The following is a 27,279-nucleotide window of genomic DNA, read 5'->3' as shown; positions in this document are numbered from 1 at the left end:
GAGATTCTGACCAAGAGCCGCACAACTTTGATACCATTGACTGCATGAAGAGGCAGAGTGACGGGACCTTGGTCCTTACCTAGACCCGTCCTACAACACCTCCACCACTTGGCCATGGTGAGTCTCCTGTTGATGTTACCATAATGTAGAGTAGAGCTCTGTGGCACACAGAAAGGTTTGAGGAGGACAAGCCTCCAGCAGCATTGGGACTCCAGTACTTTTCAGCGAGCGTTTCTCATCAGGGATCGCCAGACAGCCGCTACCGACAGCAAGGCTTTTCTAAGCTCTTAATTAGATTAGTTGGATATTGATATTTCATTTAAAATGGGAAAACATCTTTATTGGAAACTGTCTGGTTGACACTTAAGTGAAAAGGGTCCCAATGGAGTCAAGGAAATAGTTGTAGTCCATAAAAAAATGATATACCGGTACTTGACCAGCGAATGACAACCAAAACAAAACTGAAAGCAGAAAATTTCATTGAAGCTCTTTCAATGAAATTTGGATCAAATATTTAGTAGTTTGCGCTTATAAATGGTGTTTTGGGGTAACTATCAATGTAGGGTAATGCAACCCAACTGAAAAATATTTTGTTCAACCTTTTGGCTGCTATGGATCTGACGGCAAAACTGGCCAGTCTCTGTGAAGTCAAGACAACAGCGGCTCATATAGACAACCACGTCAACTGCATGTTTCAGCGTACACACAGTCAACTTGGGCAATTGGGCACTTCATAGCCAAAGTAGGTTTTACCTTTTCTCCTCGACTACAGTTTAGTATGGGAATGGGAATCTGATAAAATGCCATTGTTTTTCTACAAATAATGGTTTATGCACATCCAACCTATACAAAACGTCCAATCTAGCCTGCACAGTAGTAATGAATAGTGTGGATGCACAGTATTAGCTTCCAGTGCAAGAGGAACCACCCAGCCTCTAGACTGATTGTCAGTCAGACAAAAAGTTCACTCCTCTATTCTAAGACATCAGAGTATGTCAGACTGTTTTCCTGGACCGACAGTCAGACGGCCCAGCAATCTTGTCCCTGACGGCAGCAAAAGAACCTGAGTACAGGAGGTTAGCTCTGGAATCAGACATGCTTCTCGGATATACATTTACATTTGTATTTAGCACTCATTGCCTCCTTGTGGAGAGCTGGAAGCTGATTTTAGAAAAGTTTCTACTAAAAACTGAAAACCCACACAAATGGCCTTTGACCAATCAGTGACTCATGATTACACTTGGAAGGAAATCAGCCATGTTCTATTTAGAAATGTGTTTGAAAATTAACCTTTTCTTCTTCACTGTATGCGTTGAATATCTGTCGATGTCCCAGCTGCTGGTTAACCTTCATTTATAATTTAGCCCAAGCTGTATTCTACCGAAATGTGTCAGATGCCCCCCCCCCTCCCTAGTGATCTGACAAAGAGAAGAGCATGTTAAGGGAGTCATGAGTTGACTTCTGTGGCCAATGTACTTAATTAAAGCAGTGAATGTCGTTATCTCTAATTGAGAGGTGAGCCTGAACTCCCAGCTGTCTTGTAAGTAACAAATAAAAGAATATCTGTCCAGAAGCCCTTCTGAGGCTGGGGAAGTCTTAATCTTTTGTTTTGATCTTGTTAATGTTTGTGTGTATACTTTTCTGTCTTATGGTTGTTGACACGTGGCCACACTTGCTACGACACCGCCTTGAATGCCCCCGGCATTTCAACGGGAGATTAGCGAAGTCGTGATGAATGACCCTCGCAACTCCAACCCGAGCCCCAGAGACTCATGGCCATGAATTATTAAAGCACCATCATAAATAACTCACCGTAATGAGGGTGTGCTTACGCACTGCAGGCGGGGAAAGGTGGAGGAAGAGAAAAAAACGGAAGAGAGGATCAGTGTTGGAAAAAGAAGAGATGATTGAGAGAGATAGCAGTCTGACCTTGGACTGAAATTCTGTCGTGATGCTTGGCTGACAGGTCGACACACTCTTGTAAAAAGTAATTTTCACATCAGCTGTTTTTGTCCCCTTGAGAGAGATGGGCTCTGTGCCTAAATGCATGTTGTTAACTTGACATAGTGGCAGGCTGTATCTAGGCCACGCAGAGATCGACAGCAGCGCAGGTTTCTTCAGGTGTCGCTTTCATCCTGCAGACTGCGACGAGCATTTCTGACTCCACAAACAAGCTTGTACATTTGTACCAGAATTGTACCAGCCACAAATTACATTAATGTAATGCACAATTAAAATAATGGTAACCCATCTTTAAACTCTGAATTATAGCTATAGCTTTGAGATGGTTTTTTTTTACAAATATAACTGGGATTATTTCTTTTTTAGTCCACAGATACTTCATCTTGTGTCGACATTCTCAACCTAAAATCACTTATTCAGGCTCTCTGACTTTTTAACAATCAGTGAGATTGCCCCGAATGACATTTATGCTGATTAATGATAGGCAAATAGACCATCTTAAAGGTCATAAAATGTAAAGGCTAAAGCTTTGATCCTTATAGAGTCGCATTTAGGTCCATCAGCATAGATCATTTCTCCCTGAATGTGTCACTCGGATTGTATATGAGCATTAGCTGAAATGAATACCTGCCTGCAATAAAAAAAAAAAAATCTCCCTGTTGTGCGCGCAGAGGCCATTCCGATCATTTGCCAATGATGACCGCCATGTCATGGCCAAGCATGCAACCATTTATCCAGAACCAGAAGAACTGGAGTCTGTCCAGACACTGGTGTCCACTGTGGAGGGAGCCCTCAAAAAGGTCTCTGATTGGATGGATTGCCTCAGCAAATCCTCAGGAAAGACGTCAAACAGTAATGAGGACAACACGTTGGAGGAGGGTGATGCTGAAGTAAAGTATGTCCCACTTTGTGTAATATTTTAGGGTTATTTAAATGTTGATCCTGTGATTATTTGAAAGCACCAATCCAACTATGACTGTTGGTCTGTCCTGAAAATAGTAATGCTTCCGATAGAGACAGTGTTTTCCCTTAATTCTATTTTACACTGGACTGTAAAATGTGCATAACATTATTAATATGTAAATATATTTGTACCATTATCTATTTTGTTTGTCATAAGAAAATGTGTTCATGGAAGCATTGATGGATACCATTGTAGACTTCATTGGGTCTAGAATATATCTTCTCTTAGTAAAACATAGTAGAGGTTGTCCAATTGTGGATTTTCAAGTATTCCCTCAAAAAAAAGAGATGATTAGAAATGGCCATTCTTTGACCTTCATGGAAACGGATACTGAATTGAATATCCAACTCAAGGTAACAAATAAACAAGGAACTTTATATTAGAGCTATTATTTTCCATCAAAGTCACTAAATCCAATTCAAAGGCTGTTGATATGGCTCAGTTCAGCTAATAGCTTGTAAAGCATTCGATTCGGCAGACCCGTCTACATCCTAAATTAAGGAAGGTGAGCATGTTAAGCTAATATATAATTAGAAATAATTTCAATTTAGATCACATTTTGTGTATTAAAATCAAAATCTTTATTGCTGAAATCTGGAAGGTGCCAGTATGTTGCTTGAATAGCAAATATAATCAGGGAGATGTTGCTTTCCTTTGGGACAAAATCTATTTTCCATTAAAAGAGTTGAAATTTCCATGAAAATGATAATCTGCTGTTTGCAGTGATAGCTGTATTTGTATGGTTTTTATGAATTTGAGATACTGAAGCTGGCTTTCGTCCTTTTGTACTCAGGCCGGATGTCACACCCCAGCTGTGTGGGGTGACACGTGTTGGTTTGGTGGCCAAAGGCCTTCTGATCAAAGGGGACTTGGACCTGGAACTGGTGCTGATGTGCAGGGAAAAACCAACCAATCTCCTGCTGTATACCGTCAGCGCCAACCTCCCCCTGCAGATCCAGGTACGTTCAACCACACCAGCAATGCAGTATTTAGCATGGTGCCTCATGAAAGCACAGCTGAGGAAACAACCCCAGGATGGGGAGGCTTTAAATAAACAGCTTTTGACTTTTTGTGCGACAGCAAATCAAGTGTAAATCATTCAGAATACACAACACTTTAGATACATTTTAACCTGAATGAAGGAAAAGCATTCTTATGTCTCCAAACTAATTGTGTGTTACAGATGCCTTTTGGAACTAAATAAATAATGTTTGAGTGAATAAAGCGTTTTTAATTTTTTACCCAGGTGAAAGAGTAACTTTTAGTCAGTAGGAGAATAGGAGCCAGAGACGATGACACTGCCGTTCCCACTCTGATGCTTAAAACCCAGAGTTCAGTTAAAGTTATACCTTAAATAACCCATTTTTACAGCACAGCACTGACCTCCTATTTTAATTGGATGTATAATGCATTTCAGCTACCCGGAGACTTCTGCGTTTCTAACACACATTTCTGAGCTACAGAGTTGTACAAATAATTGTATCAAAAAATCTCTGCCTCTCATGGGGGTTTCGACGGCACCACCAACCCCAACCCCCAAACATCTGCTTGCTAACAAAGCAGTCCCTACGAGCACGGAGGCTAAATGTGCTTCCTGTGCCCCTTTGCAGTTAATTGGCTGCCAGAGCTGTCGTGCTTCATCATCATTTCATCATCAATGAAGGAAACCATTTGATGCCTTCTCTTCTTGAGCTCAACTGACATAGATTGGCAGGCACAAGGGGAAATGGATGAGGTCACTTCACACAGAGATGACATGTAGAGAAAAAACGTAAACATCCCTCTGAGGGTAACACCAATATATATACTGGTATATACAGGCTGGCATACTATGATAAATTAGGTGCCTCAGAGATAAACTGCATCTAAACACAACTGTTTATCGCTGTTGCAGATTTGATAGTCCTATTTGGTATTGACAGATGTACTCTAATGAAATAAAAATAAAAATCAGATCTCTCTCCAATCTTATTATTGTTATAAAAGCCGTGAATTCCTCTCCAGATTAAATCTTTAAAAAAAAATCTCTAGGCAATGGAATTCAATGTATCAACAAAATGCAGAAGCAGATCCCAATGTAAATGCATTTTCTTTTCTTTTTTAAAAAGGAGGGGATTCACTTTGATTGCATTATTATCCTAAATATTATAATTTTAATAATCAACAACAAAAAACAAAAGTAGGAGCAACAACAAAGACTGGACAGAAGGTGACAGAGAATGCTGATGGATCAAGTTCTTAAATTAAGATTAAATTATCAAAATAATAAATACTCTCGGATTAAATTTTATATTTCCAATAAAATTAAACGTCATAGAATAAACATGTATCTGTGCATTGTAGAAAATGACCGAGGACAAATACAGGGTGCAATCATGCGTGCCTGAGGCAGCCATCCAGGTGTGCAGCACCAAAGACCCTCAACGCACGCTGAAGATCACCCTCTCATCCTTAGCCATGAGGGATGAGCGCAGCACCGCAGAAGAAGGTAATGACACCCCACTTCATCCTCTGCCTCCGGGTTGGCAGGATGCTTTTGCTCTTTTTATTTGACCTTTATCTAACAACAGAGGGCTGAAAGAGAGGAGCGAAGAGGGGGAAGGGTCAAACTGGAATTTAAAGGTATGAGAATAATATGAAACTCGATATGGGACATAAGCTGTGGAAAATTGGGAAGGCTGATACTTTGAGAGGGCTGAAAGCTGAGAAGAAAACAGGAAGAAGGACAAAGGGTGATGGAAATAGCACATAGTCGCTGCAGGAGGATTTTTGCAAGCAATGCGTTTGGTCGGGTTTGTTGAAATGGAAAACTTATATCTGTGGTGTCAGCTGAAATATCAGTCATGTTCAAAAGAGTCATAGTTTTGTCTCGACATTGACTTTTTAAGGAATAGATTGTAATTCCTCACGTCAGGGAGACGAAGCGCGTTTCACCCCAGGAGTGGTGAGACAGTCGCAATCATTCCCCATCCAGTGCACTGCGGGGAAATACAGGTGTCTGTATTGTGAGTGAAGAGCACGAATGCTTTGAATATGTTTTCTCCCACAAATGGAAATGCAATTAAAATGATTCAAAGGAGAGTGAAGGGAAGACCTCATGGAACAGCGAATGTTGTTGCAGTCCCACTCCTGGTGGGAAAGATTGAGTTGAGCCATCAGGAAAGGTAGACAAATGGATTCTGCCAAACAGGACAGAAGCAGCAGCTGTCGAGTCACAACAAAGGGAACAAATGATGTGTGCTTTAGGTTCAGCATCCTGGCAACACAAAGACGAATTGTGATTTTTGTTTTGTTTTTGTCTTATCCAGGTTTGGTATACAGTAGTATGAAATCCAATAAACACATTTGTCCCACTACCTCTCCTATGGTCACACAAACAAGGGCAGAACACATTTTCACAACATTGTTTCCTACATTTAATTTTTTTTTAGATTGTTTAGATTGCAGACTTAAGGTTTCTCTCAGACCCTCGAGCTTTGGTTCATGCAGCAAGTTCTGTTTTGGATCAAGTTTAAGGTGGCAAAATAGGCCACCCTTAGTAGAAACCCTTAGTTTCCTCTTCTCTTTCCGCCTCTTGCCTCTTACCAGGACTGTCCTGTTGTCTTTCTCCATCAGTAGTGGCTTTAAGAAAGTTTTGAATTTCACCTTTGTTGGCCCCAACGTGGTGTCATTGCAGTCTTTTACAAAGCAAAAGCTTAACATGTCTCCATTAACCAGAGGAGGTCACGTTACAACTAGTGCACTGACAGTGGAAGTCTCTCTCTCTCTCGTGTGTAATACTTTAAATAGCGAGCCGCGGTTCAGTGAGCAAAGGAATCGAGATATTTAACACAGCAGTATTGGAAGCTGAGGTGACATCGGTTGGGAAACAGCAATTTGTACAGGATGGATTAGCCTGACATTTCTCACTAACTCTGATCGCATTATAAGAAGCTCCCAAATGTTACTCTGCCCCCCTTGGGAAAATAACTGTAGACACATTAAAGATGCTAAATTGATTTACCAACAAAAAGTCAAGATGTTTTGCCAGTAAAATAGCAGGATTCTCATTTTTCTAGTTGATTTTCTCAGCCAGCTTCTCTCTGTGCTCCGATCACTTATTTGAGAGGGTAAATCTGCTCTTTATCTTCATTGTGTAATGATGACAGCACAAAGTGCTTTCAGGGTTAAATAATGGGAACACTCTGAAGTCTTTTTGATGTATAATTTTTGCGTCTTAAAATCGGGTCACCCAAGAACCTGTCAGGAATGTCTTTCCTGTAACGAGTTTCATTTGTCGCTTTAGCCCCCTGGTTTTTACAGTGTACCTCCTGACTGTTGGTTTTGTTGCCATAGCTCCACAGGTCAACGTGCTGCGTGGATTGGCTCTTCTCTGTGGCCCCGCTGCTGAAGAGACACCCCCCCTACCCAACAGCAGGAAAGCCCGGGTACAAGGGGCTTCCCCGACAAATCAAACCAAAGCACTCACTCTCTGCCTCAAGACACGCTCCTCTGTCCCCAATGCCCGCCCCCTCCCTCTGTTGACGACTTCTCTCTGGGTCACCATGAAATTCTGGTCCATGTCTGCTGTCAAGCACGTTGACTTAAAGAACAAAAGCCGTACGATGAGCAGCAGCCCATGTCGGTGCCTCTGTGCTTTAATTATTGGGCTGGTGAATTTTTATTGGCTCAGAATGACATCCCATAATTTAATGCTGTAAAACTGGTGGTAATTAAATTCAACTGAAGTCCTGGTCACAAATCAAAATTCTCCTAAACTGATGTCAGGGAGAAATTGGTGGGGGTTGTCTTATCTGTATGTGGTTTGACCTGTGACTGACGGTTCATTCAAGGCCTGCCTCTGGGAAACACAACACATTCATTCAGGTTAATTTCAATCACACTCCGTTAACAAGTCTGTAAAGACGTTCATTCATGAAATCTATGGAGTCGTGAGTATTAAAATGGAATAATTCAAAGTTTGCTTGTCAAGTTCTGATTTAATTTGTAGGTGACACTCTGCATAGAGAAAATGATCTCTAAATTAGAGCTCATCAGGAAATGGAAATTAAACGTCAAAAGTGGGAGAAAAACCGAAGTCTTGCGTCTTTTACTACGGGAGAATTCAAAAAAAAGAACAGCACTTTATAACTTTAGTTTTTAAGAGACCCGGCACTATGCCAGCATTTTATATTTTTCTTTTGGTGTGTAGCCTCTAGCCAATAACAAAGCTGTAGGTCTGTGTCCTTTTGACCGTGGCCAAGACTGAGCTTCAAACACACACACACACAACACACAGAGAGAAAACTGGAATGAAATGTAGGATTCACTGCCTTCACACAAACTCCAGAGGGTTCTCTGGAAGTGTTGGTGCATTAATTTATGCTTTAGAAAGGACAGAAAGTACGCATTCTTCCAATTTGTTGCTATTTTCTAAATTTTAATTATTAGAATGCAAGTAGTAAATCAGTAGTAAAAAAAAAAAACAATGTTATTAAATAGATTCTAATTTAGAACTAGTAAAAAGCCCATTATGCATGTGTTTGCTTGACATACTCGAGACTTCAGATATTTCAGATAAATAAATACTTCTCTGCCATGGCTAGCAGGTTTAATGTTCATGTAATTCAGTTCAGTATTACATCACGAGTGAAATGCTTAATCTTGAGTAAATATTTCCAACATTTGTTCCACTGAAGAACACTGTTATCCTTAACTGCTTATGTGCTTTCTATGCTATTTAAGTAACTTTAGTTTCTTGCCGCAAATTATTTTTAAGGGGGAAAGTGAAATTGTATTTGTTTTGACTTCTCCAGGTCCAAAAAAATAATAATTTTTGAATAAAAAAAGTTCAGTCTGTCATTGTACTCAAACAAATCATTCCTATATCATATTATTTTTTCTCCAGAGTGGTACATTCTATCACATAAATGTCCCAGGGGCAAAACATGAAGGTCCTCAGTCTTTGGTCTTAGAGGAGTGACATGAAACCAACCCCGAGTCTCTCATCAGCTCCTTCCTTTGTTGTCCACCCCTTCCATCCTCTTCAGCTTTCACTATGGTCTCTACAGCAACAGACTGCTGAACCATGCACATTGCTCCTCAGCTCACATTACTGCAAACAAATCACACATTGATGGGTAAAGCTGGTTTTGGATAGTAGCTCTTAGACTACAGTATAACTTCGTCCGTACAAGCAGGAGCTTTTTATATTGACCTGTATCAGCATTACTGTCAACTTGGTAGGAAATAGCTGTGATTTAATCTCTTGGCTTTTGCTCGTAGGGGCAGATCCGCTACTATAATGACTCCGATGACATGGCACATTTATCAAGATTTAATATTTGCATCTTGGCAAGCTTTAGACTAAAGATATTTCAAGTCGGAAAAAAGCAATGACTTTATATTTCTGTGGTGAGAACCTGTGAGCCTTCACTCCTGAGGTCTGCAGTGTGGTCTGCAGTCTGTTCCTCCTCCTGTCAGTATGCTTACCGTCCCACAGTGGGGTGCCCCTTAGCTGCTCCCGAGAACGAACAGCCTTCACTTTCTTTCCAGGGTGGCATTCTCACTCTCAGATGTTTATGTTGCCGTTGTCATCTGCTGTCACTCTCCTGCTGCTGTTCTCCCATGGCTCGGCCTCCAGTCATGGAAGGAGTGCTCCCCACAGGAACCTGGTGTAAAGAAACTGTTTCCCTCCAACATAAACATCTGACCGACCCCGCAAGAGTGAAAATACTAGCATGGCACCCAAGACAACTGAGCAAGCTGCCTTTATAAGATGGGATGACTTGTTTGTCTTCAAGTATAATATCTAAAGCGTCTGCACTGTTTTTCTGCTTCTCCACAATCTCAGGTATTCCTGAGCCAGAATTTAACAAACCACCAAACTTATTGTTGTTCTTGTTCCAAAGTCTTATTTTACTCTTCAATCTGGGTCCAGAGTTGTTGCCATGCTCTCATTTTCGTCCTGCGTTGTTATTGATAACACACTAATCTGGCGCGTTCCATCGCCTTCAGACACTGATCTGCATCTGGAGTGAGACTCCGGCCAGGCAGCAAGATGCATGCGCTCACATCTCCTCTGGTTCCTTCTGTCAATGTTACGAAAGATCCTGCCTTGTGCATGAGAGCCCTCCCTCTCCCAAATAAATTATGGAATATCTCAATTCCCCTTCCTATTTCATTCTGTCAGATCAGTGGGTTTGTCTAATAATTAACTGTCCATCCCTGCTGCCTGGCTATCTATGTGTTAGCATGGGAAGTCAGCGTGATCTCGCTCAATCTGTTCTGTCTCATCCTGTCCCTCTCTTCAGAGGAGGGTGAACAGGATGAGAATAAGGAGAGGCAAGAGGATGATGATGATGATGAGAAGGATGTCCTGGACAGGCAGAAGTGCCAGGCTGCACTGGCCTCACTCCGGCACGCCAAATGGTTCCAGGTGAGAACAGCTGGGCTGATGACACAGTTGCTTGAAGTCCTTTTACACTCTGGAAGTCAGTGTCAACTCGGATATTTAACCCAAGCTCTGGGAAGTACTTTTTTTATTCTGTATTGTGCAAAAGGAAAACATAACTCAGATTCACTTTTAATCAACATAGGCTTCAAAGCAGCTTTTGCTTTGGCTGGGTTGGTGGGGGATATTTTAGACGCTTTCCGTACATCATAATGTTCATACACGCCTATAGCACATTGTAGCATAATTCCTACAAAATATATTCAATTCAATCTTTCATTAGTGCCTCTGTGACATTTTTAGAAATCACTTTTGATTAGCTCGTAAAAAGTGTTTTCAGCCATCTTTTTTTGCACATATCACTTGCCTGGAATTTCTACTGGAAATGCTAGAAATTTGGCCTTGAAATATCATGAAATGAGTTTGACTGAAAAATTGAGAACTGTTCTAAACAAATGTGATACAATATAATGAATACAATGCAAACAATAAAATATAACACAAATGAAGCAAGTGACTTAAATGTCTTTAAAGGGAGATTGATGAGAAGTACTATGAAATATTTGGTAAATAATGGATAACATAAAAACAGAAACATTGTTTTCCATTGAAAAAAAAAAGGACAAAACCGATTAGGATGAAATTGTGAATGCAACAAGGAGATTCTTTACCAAATCAGGTTTTAGATGATCTATCCTGACTGAGTTTCTTCATCTCCTGAGGAGGCAGGAGGCAGAGTCAAGGTCAGGTGAAGCAGTGAGTAGCTCCCCTGGGGGGGAGGGAGTGCTGAATGCCAAGTAATATCAGAGTGAAGGCCTGATGGTGGACTGAAGGTGAAGCAGTGAAAGGACTGTTTCATTGGATTCACACAGGGATAATATCACCCACTAGACTTCCACTGATCTATAATTATTGCAGAACTGTAGATGCCTCTAGTGATGTTCTTCTCATCACCGCCTTCTCCGTGTCTGGATGCTTATAATAAAGGCACCCTGATAAAATGACCTGCTTTACTGCTGTGAATAGGAATCCATTTCAAAGGAATGTGTCAATTTCTGACATCATTTGCTCTTCAGTCTTCGACACTTTCCGTGAGAGGAGGTTTGTAATCGGTTCGTAGCATAAATGGTACATTTGCTTGCTTGTTTTCCAAAAGGTTTTATGGTTCCATGTATGTCCTGTTATTTCATGAACAAGGTCATTCCATATATGCATTTAATTTTGTATGTCATGCAAATTAAATTCCTTATCTACTCTTAACAAAATAGCAGCATCCTTGGAGAATTGATTCAATTCATTTAAACCTCCTCGTCTTTTTATGCCACCTTCAAAGGGACCGTAGAGGGCAACCCTGTGTATGTCGGTCAGTAACAGAGTATGGCCTATTTACACCTTTCAAAAAGGTGTAGACATAGAGTGACTGAAATAAATTACATTTCAAACATGCATTGCAGAGAATCACAATGGTGTGCAACCCATACATTTTATAGGACCCAGCATTGTCAAACCCATTGCCAGTTTGGTCTGGTAGGCGACCATTGTAAAGTAAGGTCAGACTCAGTAGTGAGCCGGCAGTAAATATCCTAGTGGATCAGCTCCCTAGTGATTAGTCTAGCTCCTCTGTTTCTTGTCAGCCATGTGACCCTTGTAGGTTGTAACATTCCCTCAATAAACAACCACGCTTACCTTTGCCCTGAGAACAATGTTAAATTCATACTTCACCCACCAAGACACTTTAACTCCCTTGGTCTCCTCCTTCTACTGATGCTTAACTCTGCTAATTTGAAGATAACATATCCCAGATCATGGAATGTGTTAGGGGCTCCCATTTTTGGAGCTGCTCAACTAGACTACAATCTTTTTTTTAAGTGCTTCTCATGCTGTTGCTAAATTGTCTGTCCCCTCAGGCCAGAGTCACAGAGCTCAAGTCCTGCGTCATCGTCTTGAGGATTTTCAGAGACATGTGCAACAGACTGCCTGCATGGCAACCTGTACAAGGATGGGTAGGCAATACTCTACAATCCAAATGTCTTAATAACTTATTGTAGAAGGATGTCAAGATCTCACATTAGGTTTAACAAAAATGATTGACGGATGGGATTATTGCTTGCTTTCTTGAGTGTCATCGCTCTGTCCACCCTCTGCAGCCACTAGAGCTGATCTGTGAAAAGGCTATAGCCACCTGTAACCGGCCGCTGGGTCCAGGTGAGGCCTTGCGTCGTGTCATGGAGTGTTTTGCTTCAGGGATTTTCCTGCCAGGTCAGTGATCACTCTTTCATTGTAACCAACAATGTCTGTTTGTTGTTTGCATTTGAGCTTTCTCTTTCTGCTCTAACCACACGGCTACAGAAGATTGCCTAGGGCTGGTTGAGCATAGTTTACCTGTTGAAAAAATGAGGTGAAATGCTAAGTGAGGTTTGAGAGACAGCACATACAGAAATCAGATGACATAAAAAACAACGAGAGCATGAACAGCAGACAAATCTCCATCTAAATTATTTAATCACAGCAAAAAGTGTTGTACTTGTACTTGTACTCGGGTTTGGAAACACTCCGTGAATAGCCAGAGGACACAGACTGGGAAAACCATCCAGCAAGAGCTTTATGTTGATGTTGAGGTTCTGGCAGATTGTCAAATGAAGCAAGAAGGGGAGGCACAGACTGTCCTCAACATTGGAAGTGAACTTTTGTCCTTTAATGGCATTAATGTTGGAAAGTTTAGCAGGTGAGGAGCTGCTGAGGAGACAGATGTAGGACTCACTGGAGGGTATCCCCGGTGTCTCTTGGAAGTCTGAGACAATCTAAAGATTTATGTTGCCTCGAAGACAAGAGCGTCAGCTCCCATATTTTAATAAGGAGGAGGGTGTGCTTCAATTGTTTAGTATTGTCACACTTACTGAAGACTTTTAGAAAAAGCCTTTTTATACAGGATAGTATTGACTCGTATTAAAAACTTTGTGAAATTAGAACAGGGTTCTAATGTTGGTTGCCTAAGACATACTCTCATTTTGCTACATTCATGCTACCTTTATTGTTTCATAAAATAATTAACACTCAGTGGTTAACATCAGACTGTTGTTAATAAATCCAGTCATCACTCTTAGTGCTGAGAAAGGAGTTAATTTTTTTAAGAAACTGCGGTCATCCTATTGTACTCATATGTTTTACTACTTGGTAAAATTAAGCCGCATGTTGCTTATCTCTCCTGCCTGAACCAGAAACCAGTTTGTAAGTGGGTGTGCTTTTCTATATAGGAGGTCCAGGAGTTCATGACCCCTGTGAGAGGGAACCCACAGACGTCCTGTGTGACCTCACTGCCCAGCAGGCTGACGCAATCACAGACAGTGCACAGGTCTGCTGCCAAGCTCCCATTTCCCCTCCTGTCAATGTCAGTTTATTTGTTCATTGTTACAAATAGTTGTTGCAAACTGACTCAAAGAGTGTGAAGAGAGTCTGTGCAAACGTTAAATTATAGTGCTTCCTGAGATGACCAATAGGCTGTGTAGATCAACATCTGGATGTCTGGTGATGTCTATAAGTGAGTTGGTAACACACCGATATCAACCGATGGCAATGGGACAGACCTCAGACAGCCAGTGAATCATTATGGCTGGAATATTTCAAACTAAGGTGAAGGTGCCCATCCCAGGTTCCCCAGTCCCAATGAACCCCAATGTGGGGGTTTTATACGTTTCGGTTTTGTTTTCAGAGGCTTTTCCGACAGAGCTGCTTGAGACAGAAAACACGGATGCTGTCCTGCAGCATCTATTTGCTATTTTGGCCAAAGACTAGCTGTCACAGATATTTCATATAAATGTCTGGGAACTGCGTTAACTTGTGGGAAAAGAGTATAATATGTGACATTTAAGCTTCTACATGAAAATCTGCTTTATCTCAAGAAGACAAAAAAGAGAGACAGATTTACAATTGTGGTTCATGTGTGTGGTTTGATATTTAAAGCTACGATTGAGATTTACAGTTGGTATATCTTCATAGTTCAAGGGAAGTTTTAAAGGAGGAGTTGCAATGCTGGAAAACATGATTTTAGACATCGTTATAACTCGGCTGAGTTGGTAGAGGTCTTTTGTTTTAATCACTGCTTTATGTATGGTTTTTCACCATCGCGCCCCTTAAGGGCATTATAAAACTTCCCTTCCTGTTTTCCTGCAATAAAACCAGCCGCAGACGCTTACTTATCCGAGCATAATCATTAGCTTCACCAAGAAAGAAAAACTCAGCTCAGCTCTGTGAGTCATAAGACCATGAAATGTCTCGACAGGGCGTGCTTCCATGCCCCCTCCCACTGCACCAAAGTCAGCATTTCTTCCCGGAAATTGGGCAAGCAATGCTCCTGTATTATGTTGTTTGAAGGAGGGTTATATAAAGCAAGTCCTTGGCCACCCCAATGACGCCCTGAGCTCATGACAGCACTATAAATAGCTGAGCGTGCGTTGAAGCCCGGACTCTGACCTAAGATAAGCATCCCTTCAGTTCTGCGGAGGTTTGGTGAACTGGCAGTCTAATTAGCGACTTAATGAGCGTGGAAAGAGTCTTCCCTGTTCACACCCACATCCACACAACCACTTCCACTGCTGCTGCTAGCACTGCTGCAACAACAAAGTCTGCCCATGGGCAAAAGAAATGTGGGCTCAGCGTTGAAAAACATGAAGACATCCTGAAATTCAGCTTCACCACACTCTCTCACTCGCCGTCTCTGCCTTCCTGCCAGTCTGGGAATAGTTTTTCTTTATTCTGTTCTTCCACTTTTTATTGTATCAACTCAGTTTATTTTTTTTCTCTATAATGCATGGATCTTCTCCCAACATAATTAGTTGGGAGGCTCACAAGTTTTCACAATAATTAAAGCACATTTGTTAGAAATTAAAAGTTGCTGCCTGTTATTCTGTGATATACCATAACACTAGTGTGTGTGTGTGTGTGTGTGTGTGTGTGTGTGTGTGTTTCAGCATGCGTTACGCCTGCTAGCCCTTGGACAGCTATACAAGGTCTTAAATATGGATCCACTCCCCGTCAGCAAACCAAGGCTGTTAGAAGGTGTGTGTTCAGTTTTTTCAAATGAATCTGTATGTGATAGTTTGTCTGCATGTTGTTCAGTCTGTGCTTTTATGCTACATTTCTGCTGTCATCTGTGTGTATCCACTTGTGTTACTGTTTTTATATCTGCACCTGCATGGGAGATTCTCCTTCATGTGAATCAAGATTATTTCAAAGTTTTAACTTGATCAATTGGGCAATCCGGTTTATTTATTGTATTTGGTTTGGTACAGTGCTCAGACAACAGAAACAGGATTCATTGCAGGAATAGCCTTCTCTTGTACTCAAATCCACAATAGTGAATTTATCTCTACTGTGGGTCTCTCCATAATCACAGCAAGTGATGGGTGACTGCATGCATGGAGATTACCTCTGCACCAAAATTTGTAATTTCCACAGCATGAGTTTCAAGCTAATCTGATTTGTTCCACTCAATATTGAGTCAAACCAACTCTCGAACATGCTGGCTGTATCCAGAAAGCCTCCCGTGTGTCATTTGTGTGGAGCAACTTTGAACACAGTGCTCGAGCTTTTGGTCTGTTCTGCAGGGCTCATGGCTGCTGCTGCTTAATTTGTCTGGTGCAGGTACTTTGTTACACAGCTAAACTAAACATTGAGCATCAGATGAAGAGGGAATGTAGCACGGCAAACATTATTGGCCCTGTATTTACATTTGTGTCTTGCATTGCATGCATCCTTGTTCATTTTGAATGAACGCACAACTAAACATGTAACGCAGGAATGCACACAATGGAGACAATATTATTTGACATGAGGAAGGTACTGTAATATCTCTGATATATATATATATATATATATAAAATATATCTTCTAAATGTCACTTTTTAGTAGATTTCCCAGCCCTCCTCCCCTGTTTACTTTTCTTTGCAACATGGCAGGCAAATTATGTAACTCCTCAGTTTAGATACATTCGGCATGCAATGATTTTAATGGCCTGTTTTTTTCATCAGTCTGTGGTGTTTCACATAATCAATTTGTATCTGCTCTGCAGGCGGCTGTCGTAAGAGGCTCCGTGGAGACAGCGGCTCAAATGACAGAGACTTCATCAAAAGGATGAAAGGTGACTTTTGTCCATCAACTCTCATTTCAAAGAATCACACGAGGATTTGCAGTAGATCACCTAACAAACAGATGAAAATCCTTCTCCTCCCACCTCTGTAACAATAAAGTGAACAAATAATTGTGTTTGAATACAAACAGCTTAAGAAATAATTATATCTAACCAAGGGTAACTAAGTTTTTTATTATTGTACAGTAGTTGGATTGAGCTGGATACCTGGTAGCCAGGTCTTATATAATAAATAAGATGCAAGATTCCAGTTTGTATAACATATTGCACATATTGTATGTGATATGAAATCCAGCGTGTTATTACCTCCGCTGAGGAGGTTATGTTTTTGCTTGCGTTGGTGTGTCTGTCTGTTAGCAAGATAAATCAAAAGGTTCCGGACGGAGCTTGATGACATTTTCAGGTTGGGAATCTTACCAGGAACAGTTGATTACAATTTGGTGATGATGCACCATCATGCAAAATGTCTTCTGGATCTGATCCAGAATGAGGTCAGGAAAATATATCACATTTTAACATTAAAACCCCATTTGTGAGGGTTGCTATGGTGACTTTTGGGGCCATTATTTTTGGTGTAAATCACAATATAGTGAGACTGAGGCCAGGTATCTCCAAAAACAAAGATATTTTTCTGCGGTTTGGCCTATCATCCACACGAAACTGTAAATTTCAGTCACTAAAACAACGGTTTTTGAAAACTGGGTACGTGGACGCCTGTAAAATGAGTTAACTTTCGAAACGTCACCGCTGCGCCGAAAACTGCTGTGACATCCTATGTGTGTGACCTGCATTGACATTCAGAAACGGCATGGATGCCTTCAGAACTTGTCAATTACTGCTTACTTTATATTCCAAAACTACGTTTAGGAGCAATTCTGCCTCCTTGTCGGTCCACACGAATGAGCCCGGCGCTATGTTTCATGTTTTACCTACGAGACGATGAGAGACGGAGCGTTCTGATTCGATAGGATTTGGGGAACTACGCCGCCGATTGATTTGGCATGCTTATGAATGTGTTTGCCAGCACACAGTGAGAATTCAGGAGCTTCTTGTTCGTGCTAATGTTTGTACGTGGGCCTAATAAGCAATCAGGAGGACAAAGAGAATCTCCAAGTGTTTAGCGTGCTAAATCAAATCAAATCAAAAACAACACAGGAGAGCTACAGCTATGAATATTCATGAGATGTTTTACTGCTGAAAAAGAACTCTGGTTATAATTGCATTCATAGCTGTTACTAGCATAATAAAATGGTTTTCAGTTTGTGAATGTGTCCAGTGTGGATTGACATAGGCTGATGTTACATTAACTCGGATACATCTCCGGCTACAAAGGACTTAAAACAGTGAATGAAAAGTAAATGATTCCATGTAGGTACAAAGTCAAGTGTTGGTTAAACATGCATTATGATGGAGACAAATTCCCCAAGAGAAACTTGTCTCTTAACAGAATGTACCGGTAAGTGGATGTTGATTTGGGGATTTGTTTCTGAGTTGCAGCCAAAGACAGTGACAAAGACAAAAGGCTCCAGTTTGCACTGCATCTGTATGACTGCCGAACAGCTAGAAAACGCAGCAGACTGTAAACAAGATGCTTTCTGACAGGCTTGGTGTAAGAGGTGGAAAAAGTGAAGCGGTGCAGCTGAAAGAATTGAGCAGTGAGGATGAGCTTATCTTGCACATCGGGATGCTTTGTTTGAAGAGGATCAAAACCACCTGTTGGGTTTGAAAAAGTCATTCTGCTTTCAGATGTTTTTCACTTCAATGTCCATTTAAGGCAGAGACAGTGCCCAGAAACTGCCTGGATGTGATCTAGCAGGCAGGCTCTGCCACTGTGTTTGATCTCTTCACACGATCACAGCAGGAATCCAGTTTAATGCTTGAATTGCCACCAGCTCAGCCTGTATCTGTGGGCGATATCATTCGTTCATATCATTCACCCAGCTGAATGAAAGCAGTTCAGGGAGAAGTAAAAATGTTCAAGAAGCTGTTTCACTCGTGGCTTTTAAGTGAAAATTCCTCAAAAGGAGGAAGGAAATGTCTTTAGATTTCCTTGTAAATGTTAATGGGGGGGGGCTGAACGGAGCATCAAGTATCGCTAATCTACTCCTGTTTCCTCTACTTTTATACAACGTGAACATAAATTTACTTCTCCAGCAGGAAATCAGGACGTTCCTGTCATCAGCAGAGAATGGCCTCCTAAGGTGAAATTATAGGCATTGATCATTGTCTGTTTGAGTAGAAAACAACTTCGAACTTCTACTTCAAGTCACATCAAGCGGTACATTTATATATTTTTTTTAAGTTTAGGTCCGTTACTATCACTGATTTCAAGGCAGTGGTTTTTTTTAAATGACATTCAGTCAACAGTTTATACAGCTCTGTCTTGTCAAGTGACATTTAAATTATTATCAGTATCACAAGATCATTGGTACTCATCTACCAAATATCTGTGATATCAGTCTGAAGCGTCTGCACAGAGCTCAGAGGATACTAAAGGACGACGCGCTGCCATCTGGCTGAATGCACAAACTCATCCTCCTCAGTCCACGTGTGAAAGTTGTTTTGGTGTTATGACTATTTAATCATCTGTCTTAGTATTTGTTTGTATTAGTAGTACAAGAAACTGTAACTTTAGGTACATTGTCCAATCTTTTGACGTAGCTTCAGTTAAGATTGAACTTTTGATGTATGAGGGTAGAAATAAAATAAGGAGAATATGAACTATATTAGGACAGAAAATAATTAAATTGTATCGGTGGCATGTAAAAAAAGGTGTGCACAATAACAATGTAATTTACAATATGAGCCCCAAATAGTTTCCACTTTAACACAGTCAAGTATTTTGTGTGTGTGTGTGTGTGTGTGTGATCCTGCTAGCTTTTTTTTTAAAAAAGGAAATAAATGTGGACTAAGTATTCAGTGGACATCAGCCAGACCGTGTAAGCATTTTAGGTCAGAGGAATGTTTGTAATGCCTAATTATCTTGTATTTATGTGATTATGGCATTTAACATAATTGTTTGATTCCATTTATTAGAAGGAAAATGCTAAGAGCGCTTGTGGAATGTGGTGAGCTTGCCAGTCATGTCTCAGCTGCAGCCACGAGGCAGCTATAGCTGTAGTTGGTGTGCGTTCATGTGATGAGGACTACTGGCTTCGGAGGAAGATGTTAAGGAAAGGAGTTGCATTTTTTTAGCTGAAGAGTTCTTAAATGTAGCTTGCTCTTGAACGTTTCTCCAATGTTCCTGACCCCAGCTTTAGCCATGTTTCCGCTGCCCGTAAAATCCAAAAAGCATCATTAATTGTGAACATTATTGTTTTGCATGTTTTTTTTTTTTCCTCAAGGTCATTTTTGAATCATTATTGGTTTGCGCTGCCAAGTCAGTGGATGAGTTGTTGTTCTGGTTATGGTTTTAGCTTGGTTTTTCTTTTCCCTTCATCTTGACACAGGAAAAAAAATGTTTTTCAGGTGTATCTCAGTAAAACATAGAAGGTCCTGAAGGAACAACTGCTATCTGCCACAGAGTTCAAGAAGGAAACGGACATCTTTCCTAGTCTGACCGTTATTGACTGCATGGCTACCCTTCCGGCGCCTTTTTAGTGCAAAGGTGCAGCCTGGGATTCACTGGAGCTAAAAGACGAACCACCGATAGCAAAAACTCTCTCCATCTGGATGGTGTGTGCGTGTGCGTGTGCGTGTGCGTGTGCGCGCATGTAGGTGTTTTGTTACATCTGCGTGTCCATCCTGTCTGTTTCTGTCACAGTAATTAATCTAGCAGTCACTGGGATGAACGTCCTTAGCAACTCTCATCTCAGTTCAAAGGAGGTGATGGTAGGCAGTGATAGAGGAATTAATACCACAGGCTGCCATGCAATTATCTCACTGCCTCCCACCATGCTTATGCACACACACACACACACACACACACGCATGCCCTGCTCTTGCTCCCAGCACCTGTCCATCAGCATCTTCCCATTCTTCTTCTTACGCTGCACCAGCTTTTACGGTCTGTCAGCAACTGCAGGAAACCGGTTCACACTGCTGCATCACTAGAGCCCATGCTCTTTATAACAATATACAATTTACGACTTCGTAAAAGGCTAATTTAACTCATTTTAACAGAAAACATCTGAATCCAACATCATTCGTAGGCATGTGGCCTCATTTTGTTTTCCACAAGCTTGCAGAAAGGTTTCATGTTAAGGCCCCAAAACATAGTTGTTATGATGCTTTAAGGTCTCAGTCAGAAAAAATGACCCGCAGAAGGTCATTTTGCCGTGATTCCAACTCGTAAAGTGGCTGGATGGAGTTGCACACATTGAACAGCTTTTTTTTACTTCCAAACTTTTTTGGAATTGGGGGACATTGTTTTTAGTTTGAAGCATTCTTAGTCGCTGATGATTTACTTCCTTTAATTAACATCAAGACTTGTCTGCTTCTTCAAATATTCTTGTTTTTGATTGCATTTTATAAGTGCCTTCATGTTCAGTTTACATGTAGGAGCAGGGCTGTGAAGTAGTGCAATTTATTTCTGCTAGTTTTTATTTTTATTTTTTGTTTCTCACTTGTCTTTGGATTTGTCTTCGTTTCAAGGACTTTATTCCCAAAAGAATTCGGGATACATCCCAGAGGTTCTGTGTGCTTAAGCCTGCTCGCTAGAAATCTCATGGTTTGCAGTTGTGACATCACTGTCATGTGTCATTGACATGATGACAGTATAGTTATAGTCGCTATGGCAAAATGAATAATGAACACACACGCATGTATTTTTTGAATTTCTTCTCTGCCCGAAAAGCACTGTGAGACGTTAGCTAATATCTTTGCAGCTCTTAATGCTTCTCTTAGTGGCGTTGTTACAGCATTTCATATTTTATATCTTAATGACATTTACTTGAAAAGAAAAAGTTCTTTACTTTTCTATGTAAATGTAAATCTTGAGACACCACACGCATGCATATTTTCCATCATAAAACTATTTACAAATAAATTCACCACAGATTGGCAGTTCCAAAACAACGGCATTAAAAACACAATCGCTCAGTTGGCCTGTTTGTCAATTCGTTGTGAAGATGAGAAATGTTTCGAGCTCATGTAACCCAATATGTTAAAAGCTAACATCCATCTCTTCTCCTTTAGTCCTGGACTGGAGGATGACGGATCCAAATCACCCAATGAATGCTCTGATGCGTCTGAACCAGATCCACCCAGGCCTTCAGTACCGCCTCCTGTCGCAGTCCGGCCCAGTCCATGCTCCAGTCTTCACCATGTCTGTGGACATACAGGGAACCACTTATCAGGCCACTGGGAACTCAAAGAGAACTGCCAAGCTCCAAGTCGCCCTGAAGGTACTCAGCCGAGTTCCAAGGGAACCTTTCACTAAACAGTGTCAGGATTTAAAGCCAAAAGGAAGAAATGTTAACACCAAATACAAGTTTAAACCTATTGCATTTAATTGGGTTGGGTTTTGTGTCAAATTTTGATTGAAGATTAGACACTTTAGTTGGAAGCAAAAAGAAAAGGGTGCTGTAGTTCTCGAGTTGTGTCAATAGCTGATGATCGCTCAATCTGAATATCTGCCTCATCACTGAAAATAGATTCAACTTTTCAAAGCTGAGAAGTTTTTTACTTTATTTCTATAATGATTAATTTTAATGTATTCTGCCTCTATTTAATGAAAGGTCCTAATGACTTTACTTCTACATCCATGCGTCAACTATGGCTGTACAAATCCTACAGAGCATTTCAATGCACACCGAGTCTACGTTTCAGATTCACAGTAATAGTCTTCAAACATTTTGAAGACTTCATGATGGAGCAGATTTTCTGCATCAGTTTTAAAAGTAATTGGCTTCGATCCTGCATTGATCCTTCAGATACTCTTCTCATTGCACAGTATGTGATGTATTTCCCCAGCAAAACAAGTACTGTTCTCCGAGCACTACGGTTGGGATCTGCAGCTGCAAAATGAAATTTCAGAAGAATCGACGGTTTTTGCACTGTGTCACATCTTTCTCCTTGATTGACAATCTTCAAAACATCTTTTGTTTCAAGATTTGTTAGTTCATGTCACTTGAGTTTCATTTCCCAAAGCGTCCTGTTCATGGCAAACACAGTGAATGGAGGCTGCTGTATTTGCGAGCACCAGGCTGAATTCTCAAACTCATTCTGGTTGTGTCATATTTTTGGTAGTTAACGGCAACCGGTAACACATGATTCGCTCATTAAAATCACTCTTACTAATTTGCAAATCCACATATTCCCTTTAACACTATGATTTGGGCGATTCTTTTGGATGCCCCCGTCATACTTAATATTACCTTCCCCTGTTACCATTTGGAACATTCCGACCTTGTTTTATGACCTTCTGCATTTCCCAGTCTCTTACCCTGTACCAGTGTCGCTGGCATCAATTGAAGATGAAGTCAAGGAAGTGGCAAATCATTAATTATCAGTTTAGTATTCATTCATTTATTCATTTTCCAACTGATTTGTTATCGGGTCGTGGGCCAGTTTAGTATGTGTTACATAAAATAATGGTATTCCATCTCTTTGAAGTATGGTTGTACAGTGTGTGTGTACAGAGCTAAATTGCATCATCTCTCCTCTCAGATTCTTCATTTATTTCTCTCTCATTCTGTACTTAAAAGGGTAAGATATTAAAAGCTTGAACATCGACCTAAAGCAAGAAATGGCACTCGGGCTTTAAATGAACTTGTTGAGTTTGACTGCTCGCTCGCTCTTTGCCGTGCACATTTCTTCATGCAGTTACAACATTCACACATCAGAGCCCACCAGTGCAGCCAGACTTTGAGTTGTTGTTGTTTCTTTCGTTGTTGAGGATGACCATTTTAGAGCCTCGATGCAGCAGCTGTTAGCTGGTTGAGTCACGAATGATGGTGCGATTCACATCCCTTCTGTGGTGAGTTTAGGGACTGTCAGGGCATCGCAGATACTTCAGCAGTCACTTTTAGATGGCGGTCGTTGAGTAAATTAAAAAGTGGTCATTAAAGATGCAAATTGGGATTGTGTGCATGTTTTGTTTCTTGCGTTCGCCTCCAGGCGCTGCAGGCTCTGGGCTTTGTGCGTGGCCTTGATGGAGACGGGGACTCTCTGAGCGCCGACGAGAAGTCAGATGGCGAAGGCAAGAATGACAGGATGTCCACCAGCTCAAGCTCCACCTCCATCACCTCCTCCAATGACACACAGGAAGTGGTAAGTGCACATAGTGAGACATCCTCTATTTCAGTTCGAAGATCTTGTTCCTACTGGAATTCAATGCATTCCAGACCGATTACTATTGATCGAGTATACTGGTTATGGATATGATGATGACATATGTGTAGTTAAAATGCAAATCTTAGTGTCAACATGACAAACAACCAACATGGAATGACTCATGTTGCTGGCTGTCTCTGTCTCTAGACGAGAGCTCTTGGTCCGATCCTGACAGCCGGAGGTAAAAACCCAGTGATGGAGCTGAATGAGAAACGCCGTGGCCTCAAATATGAGCTGATATCCGAGAGCGGCAGCAGCTACGACAAACGCTTCATCATAGAGGTATGGAAACACACACACACACACACACACACACACACACACCCCACTGCCTTTCATAGAGTTCCTGTCTCCCTTTCAGAGAATCATTAGGAATTGATGAGGGAACATGTTTTTGATGTTTGGCACTGCAGTGCTTCCTGCATATCAAAACATCTTCACACATCTCTGGAAGAAAGGGGGCGAGAGAAAGAAAGAGAGCGTTGAGCATAAATATACTCTCTTCATTTCCAGTATAAAATTTAGTCTATTCTGATGTCTTAATGTGCTAAGAGTCATAAATCTCACAGATCATCAGATCCTAATGAGATGAAGCACGCTCGGATGTTTGAGAAGCTGTGACCAACACATTTTTCATATTTTATTTGAATAAATATCACCATTCTTCCGAGGGCTTCAAGAAATTTACATTTTCATAATGCTAATTACATACTCACTGATTAATTTGGTGTTCACAATGTTACTTAATAATAATAATCAGATCCCTTTACTTTCTCAGCAATTTTCTGGCCATTAACTAAATATCAATTAATAATTTAAGCCCCGTTACAAATGTCAAGATGCCAGGCAACCTTTATATTCAACATTTTTCAGACAACACGCTCCTCTTTTTTGTGTTTTGTGACAGGTGGAGGTGGACAAGCAAGTTTTTCGAGGGACTGGTCCCAATAAGAAAGTCGCCAAAGCCAGTGCAGCACTGGCTGCTCTGAACAGCCTGTTCTCCGGCTCCAAATCCACAGCCAACAAGAAGAAACGGCCAAACCCTCTTGTGAGTGAATGACTATAGTCAGCCTGAAACCATGCAGTGTCCTCTTATAGTGCTGATGTGTGTGTGCAGCCAAAGCGACCGGTCGCCTCGGCACTGACCTTCCCAGCTCTCGCTGCCAGACCTCAACGGGTCCCTGTCATCCCCAGAGCTCCATACATCAGCACCCAACTCGCACACGGCTACATCTCTCCAGGTGAGTCTGGCTGTGTGTGTGTGTGTGTGTGTGTGTGTGTGTGTGTGTGTGTGTATGTGTGTGTATGGGCCTCACACACACACGCACATATTATACAACAACACACTCATAAACTGCCACATGCTCTCTGTGTATGGGTCTGGATGTGCTGTCAGTGATAGACAATCATAGGTCATGTCGCATTTGATTAAGTGGAAGTTAAGAGACGTTATAATAGTCACTTGTTATTTGCTTGCTTTAGAACGTTTCACAAAATGCTAATTTTATCCCTCAACGTTATTTTGAGATCTTGTCAATCTTGCACTACGTTCACACTGCAGTCTGAAGTGACCCAAATCCGATTTCTTTGCCCCAATGCGACCTGTATCTGATCTTTTCATGCCAGTCTGAACAACACATATCCGATTTTTTTCAAATGCGACCCAGGCAATTTGAATATGTGGTCCTAAATCCAATACGAATCCGATCTTTTGCCATGCGACTTCAGTCTGAACGGCCAGGTCGCATTTATCCGGCCCACAGGTCACTGATACGCGACAGTATACATGCGTATTAGCGTCCATATTTACTTCCGCAAACACTGAGCGTCGACGTGTGAAGTCTCTTCTCTTCCGTGCATGCGGGACAGCTTTGTGTCGTAGGGCGTCCACACAGGAGATCACATACAAGCCGCATCTAATTGAACAAACTCGCAAAAAAAATCAGATTTCACAAAGAAATCCGAATTGATCATTAAGGCCTGCAGTGTGAACGTAATGAAACAGAACAGAAATCCGGATGATTGATGGGCTGATTCCTCCATGAACATTAACACAGTTTACTCTTTGTGCTGTGATCAAACTAAATCTCATCGTCTCTCATTCTCATAGGGTTTGGTGCTCCTTATTGTTACAGTCCTGCAGGCGGCCTCCCTCCCTACGGTAAACTCACTGTCCCTCTAGCTATCTGATCAATAATCCATGCATTTGATTTGTTCATCATTACATCCCGGTATTTGAGTTTTTTCTTTTTCTTTGCTTCCTCAGGTTTTCCTTCCAGAATTCCCTCAGTAGTTGTCCCAGTCATCAGACTCCCCACAGCATTCCCCGTCACCCACCTCTACCCATATTAGCATCCTCACTGCATCCTCTTCATAGGAAACCATGTGCAATAGTTGTATTCGGAAGTTTTCCTGATCCTTCACAAACTAAATGTTCAACACCAATATTGAATTCCACAAACATTTTATCATAATCCCAAACTGGCTCCAGTGCCTCCAGAATAATGGATGCACAGCATGATCCCTCTGTGCTGCACTGGAAACCAGCTCGGCTGTTGCATTGCTATGCATGTGATCACAGTCTGAGAAACAAGCCAGCAGGAGCTTAGGGTTTTAAGAAGGGCAGCCCTATTGCACCAGTTACTAAATATCGAATGCAGGAACATAAATAAATTACTTTAGGAGGTAAACAATCATCCCATTTCATTCATTTCCACATCGGAAAGATCCTGGATGCTCGATAGTATAATTGATATAGTGCTAGTTTTAAGATCCCTGAAATGGCTCACTAAATTGGGAACTGAATATCGTCCCACTAAATATACTATATTTTAAAATAGGGAAATAAATGCTTCCAGCTGTGAGCTAAATTAATTATTTCTATAAACCTGCTGTGAAATATATATTATGGAACAATATTATACTGCAGAAACTTAAACACACACTGTAGAGAACATTGAGCATTCATAAACTAGGATGCATCCCATGCTGGGAGCAAAACATCCTCTGCATGGGAAAAGCAGTCATTTCAGGGGAGATCAGAAATACTTGGTCTTCGTGGCAAACAAAGACATGCACTGACTTCTGCAGAGAGCTAAGTAAATGAAGGGTATCTTTAAAAAGCTAAAGACGTAGCTACAGTATGAGAATAAGCGACACCAAATATGGTGAAGTAGACAAAGTGTAACTGTGGGCTTCTTTGTCAGAAGTTTGATTATTCCTTTAAAAACCTCCAGATGTGAATTCAGCTTTGTTTTCTAATTTGTCTCTGTGTTCTATGGATGTTAAAGACACACGATGAGGTTTACAATAATCTGTTGCACTGAGAAAGGCTTTTCCTTTGTTTGAATTTTGAGCGTCAGTTTACGTTCCGGTACTTGTTGGGTATTTGCGCTGTTGAGCCGTTTGTGTTGAGCTGAAATACTTTCTTTTCTGAGAGACATTTTATTTTAACCTGTTTGTAGGTTATGCTCTGTGTAAATAAAGTACTATTTTTGGTTA

At 41.1% G+C, this 27,279-nt stretch overlaps 1 protein-coding gene across 1 annotated transcript; it reads left to right on the top strand.

Moving 5' to 3' along the window:
• The first annotated feature begins 25 nt into the window (after positions 1-25).
• Positions 26-27,279, top strand: LOC137917893 (spermatid perinuclear RNA-binding protein-like). The gene is made up of 17 exons (XM_068760622.1): positions 26-117; positions 2,634-2,857; positions 3,720-3,885; positions 5,270-5,414; positions 10,219-10,343; positions 12,266-12,361; positions 12,506-12,617; positions 13,613-13,710; positions 15,326-15,413; positions 16,426-16,494; positions 21,640-21,848; positions 23,563-23,715; positions 23,926-24,060; positions 24,686-24,826; positions 24,896-25,019; positions 25,889-25,939; positions 26,045-27,279. The coding sequence occupies exons 1-17, from the start codon at positions 115-117 to the stop codon at positions 26,128-26,130; spliced, it is 2,025 nt and encodes a 674-aa protein (XP_068616723.1). The 5' UTR covers positions 26-114; the 3' UTR covers positions 26,131-27,279.

Source organism: Brachionichthys hirsutus, chromosome 4, assembly GCF_040956055.1.
Source record: "Brachionichthys hirsutus isolate HB-005 chromosome 4, CSIRO-AGI_Bhir_v1, whole genome shotgun sequence".
Classification (NCBI taxonomy): Eukaryota; Metazoa; Chordata; class Actinopteri; order Lophiiformes; family Brachionichthyidae; genus Brachionichthys; species Brachionichthys hirsutus.
This window is presented reverse-complemented; position numbering and strand designations above follow the sequence as displayed.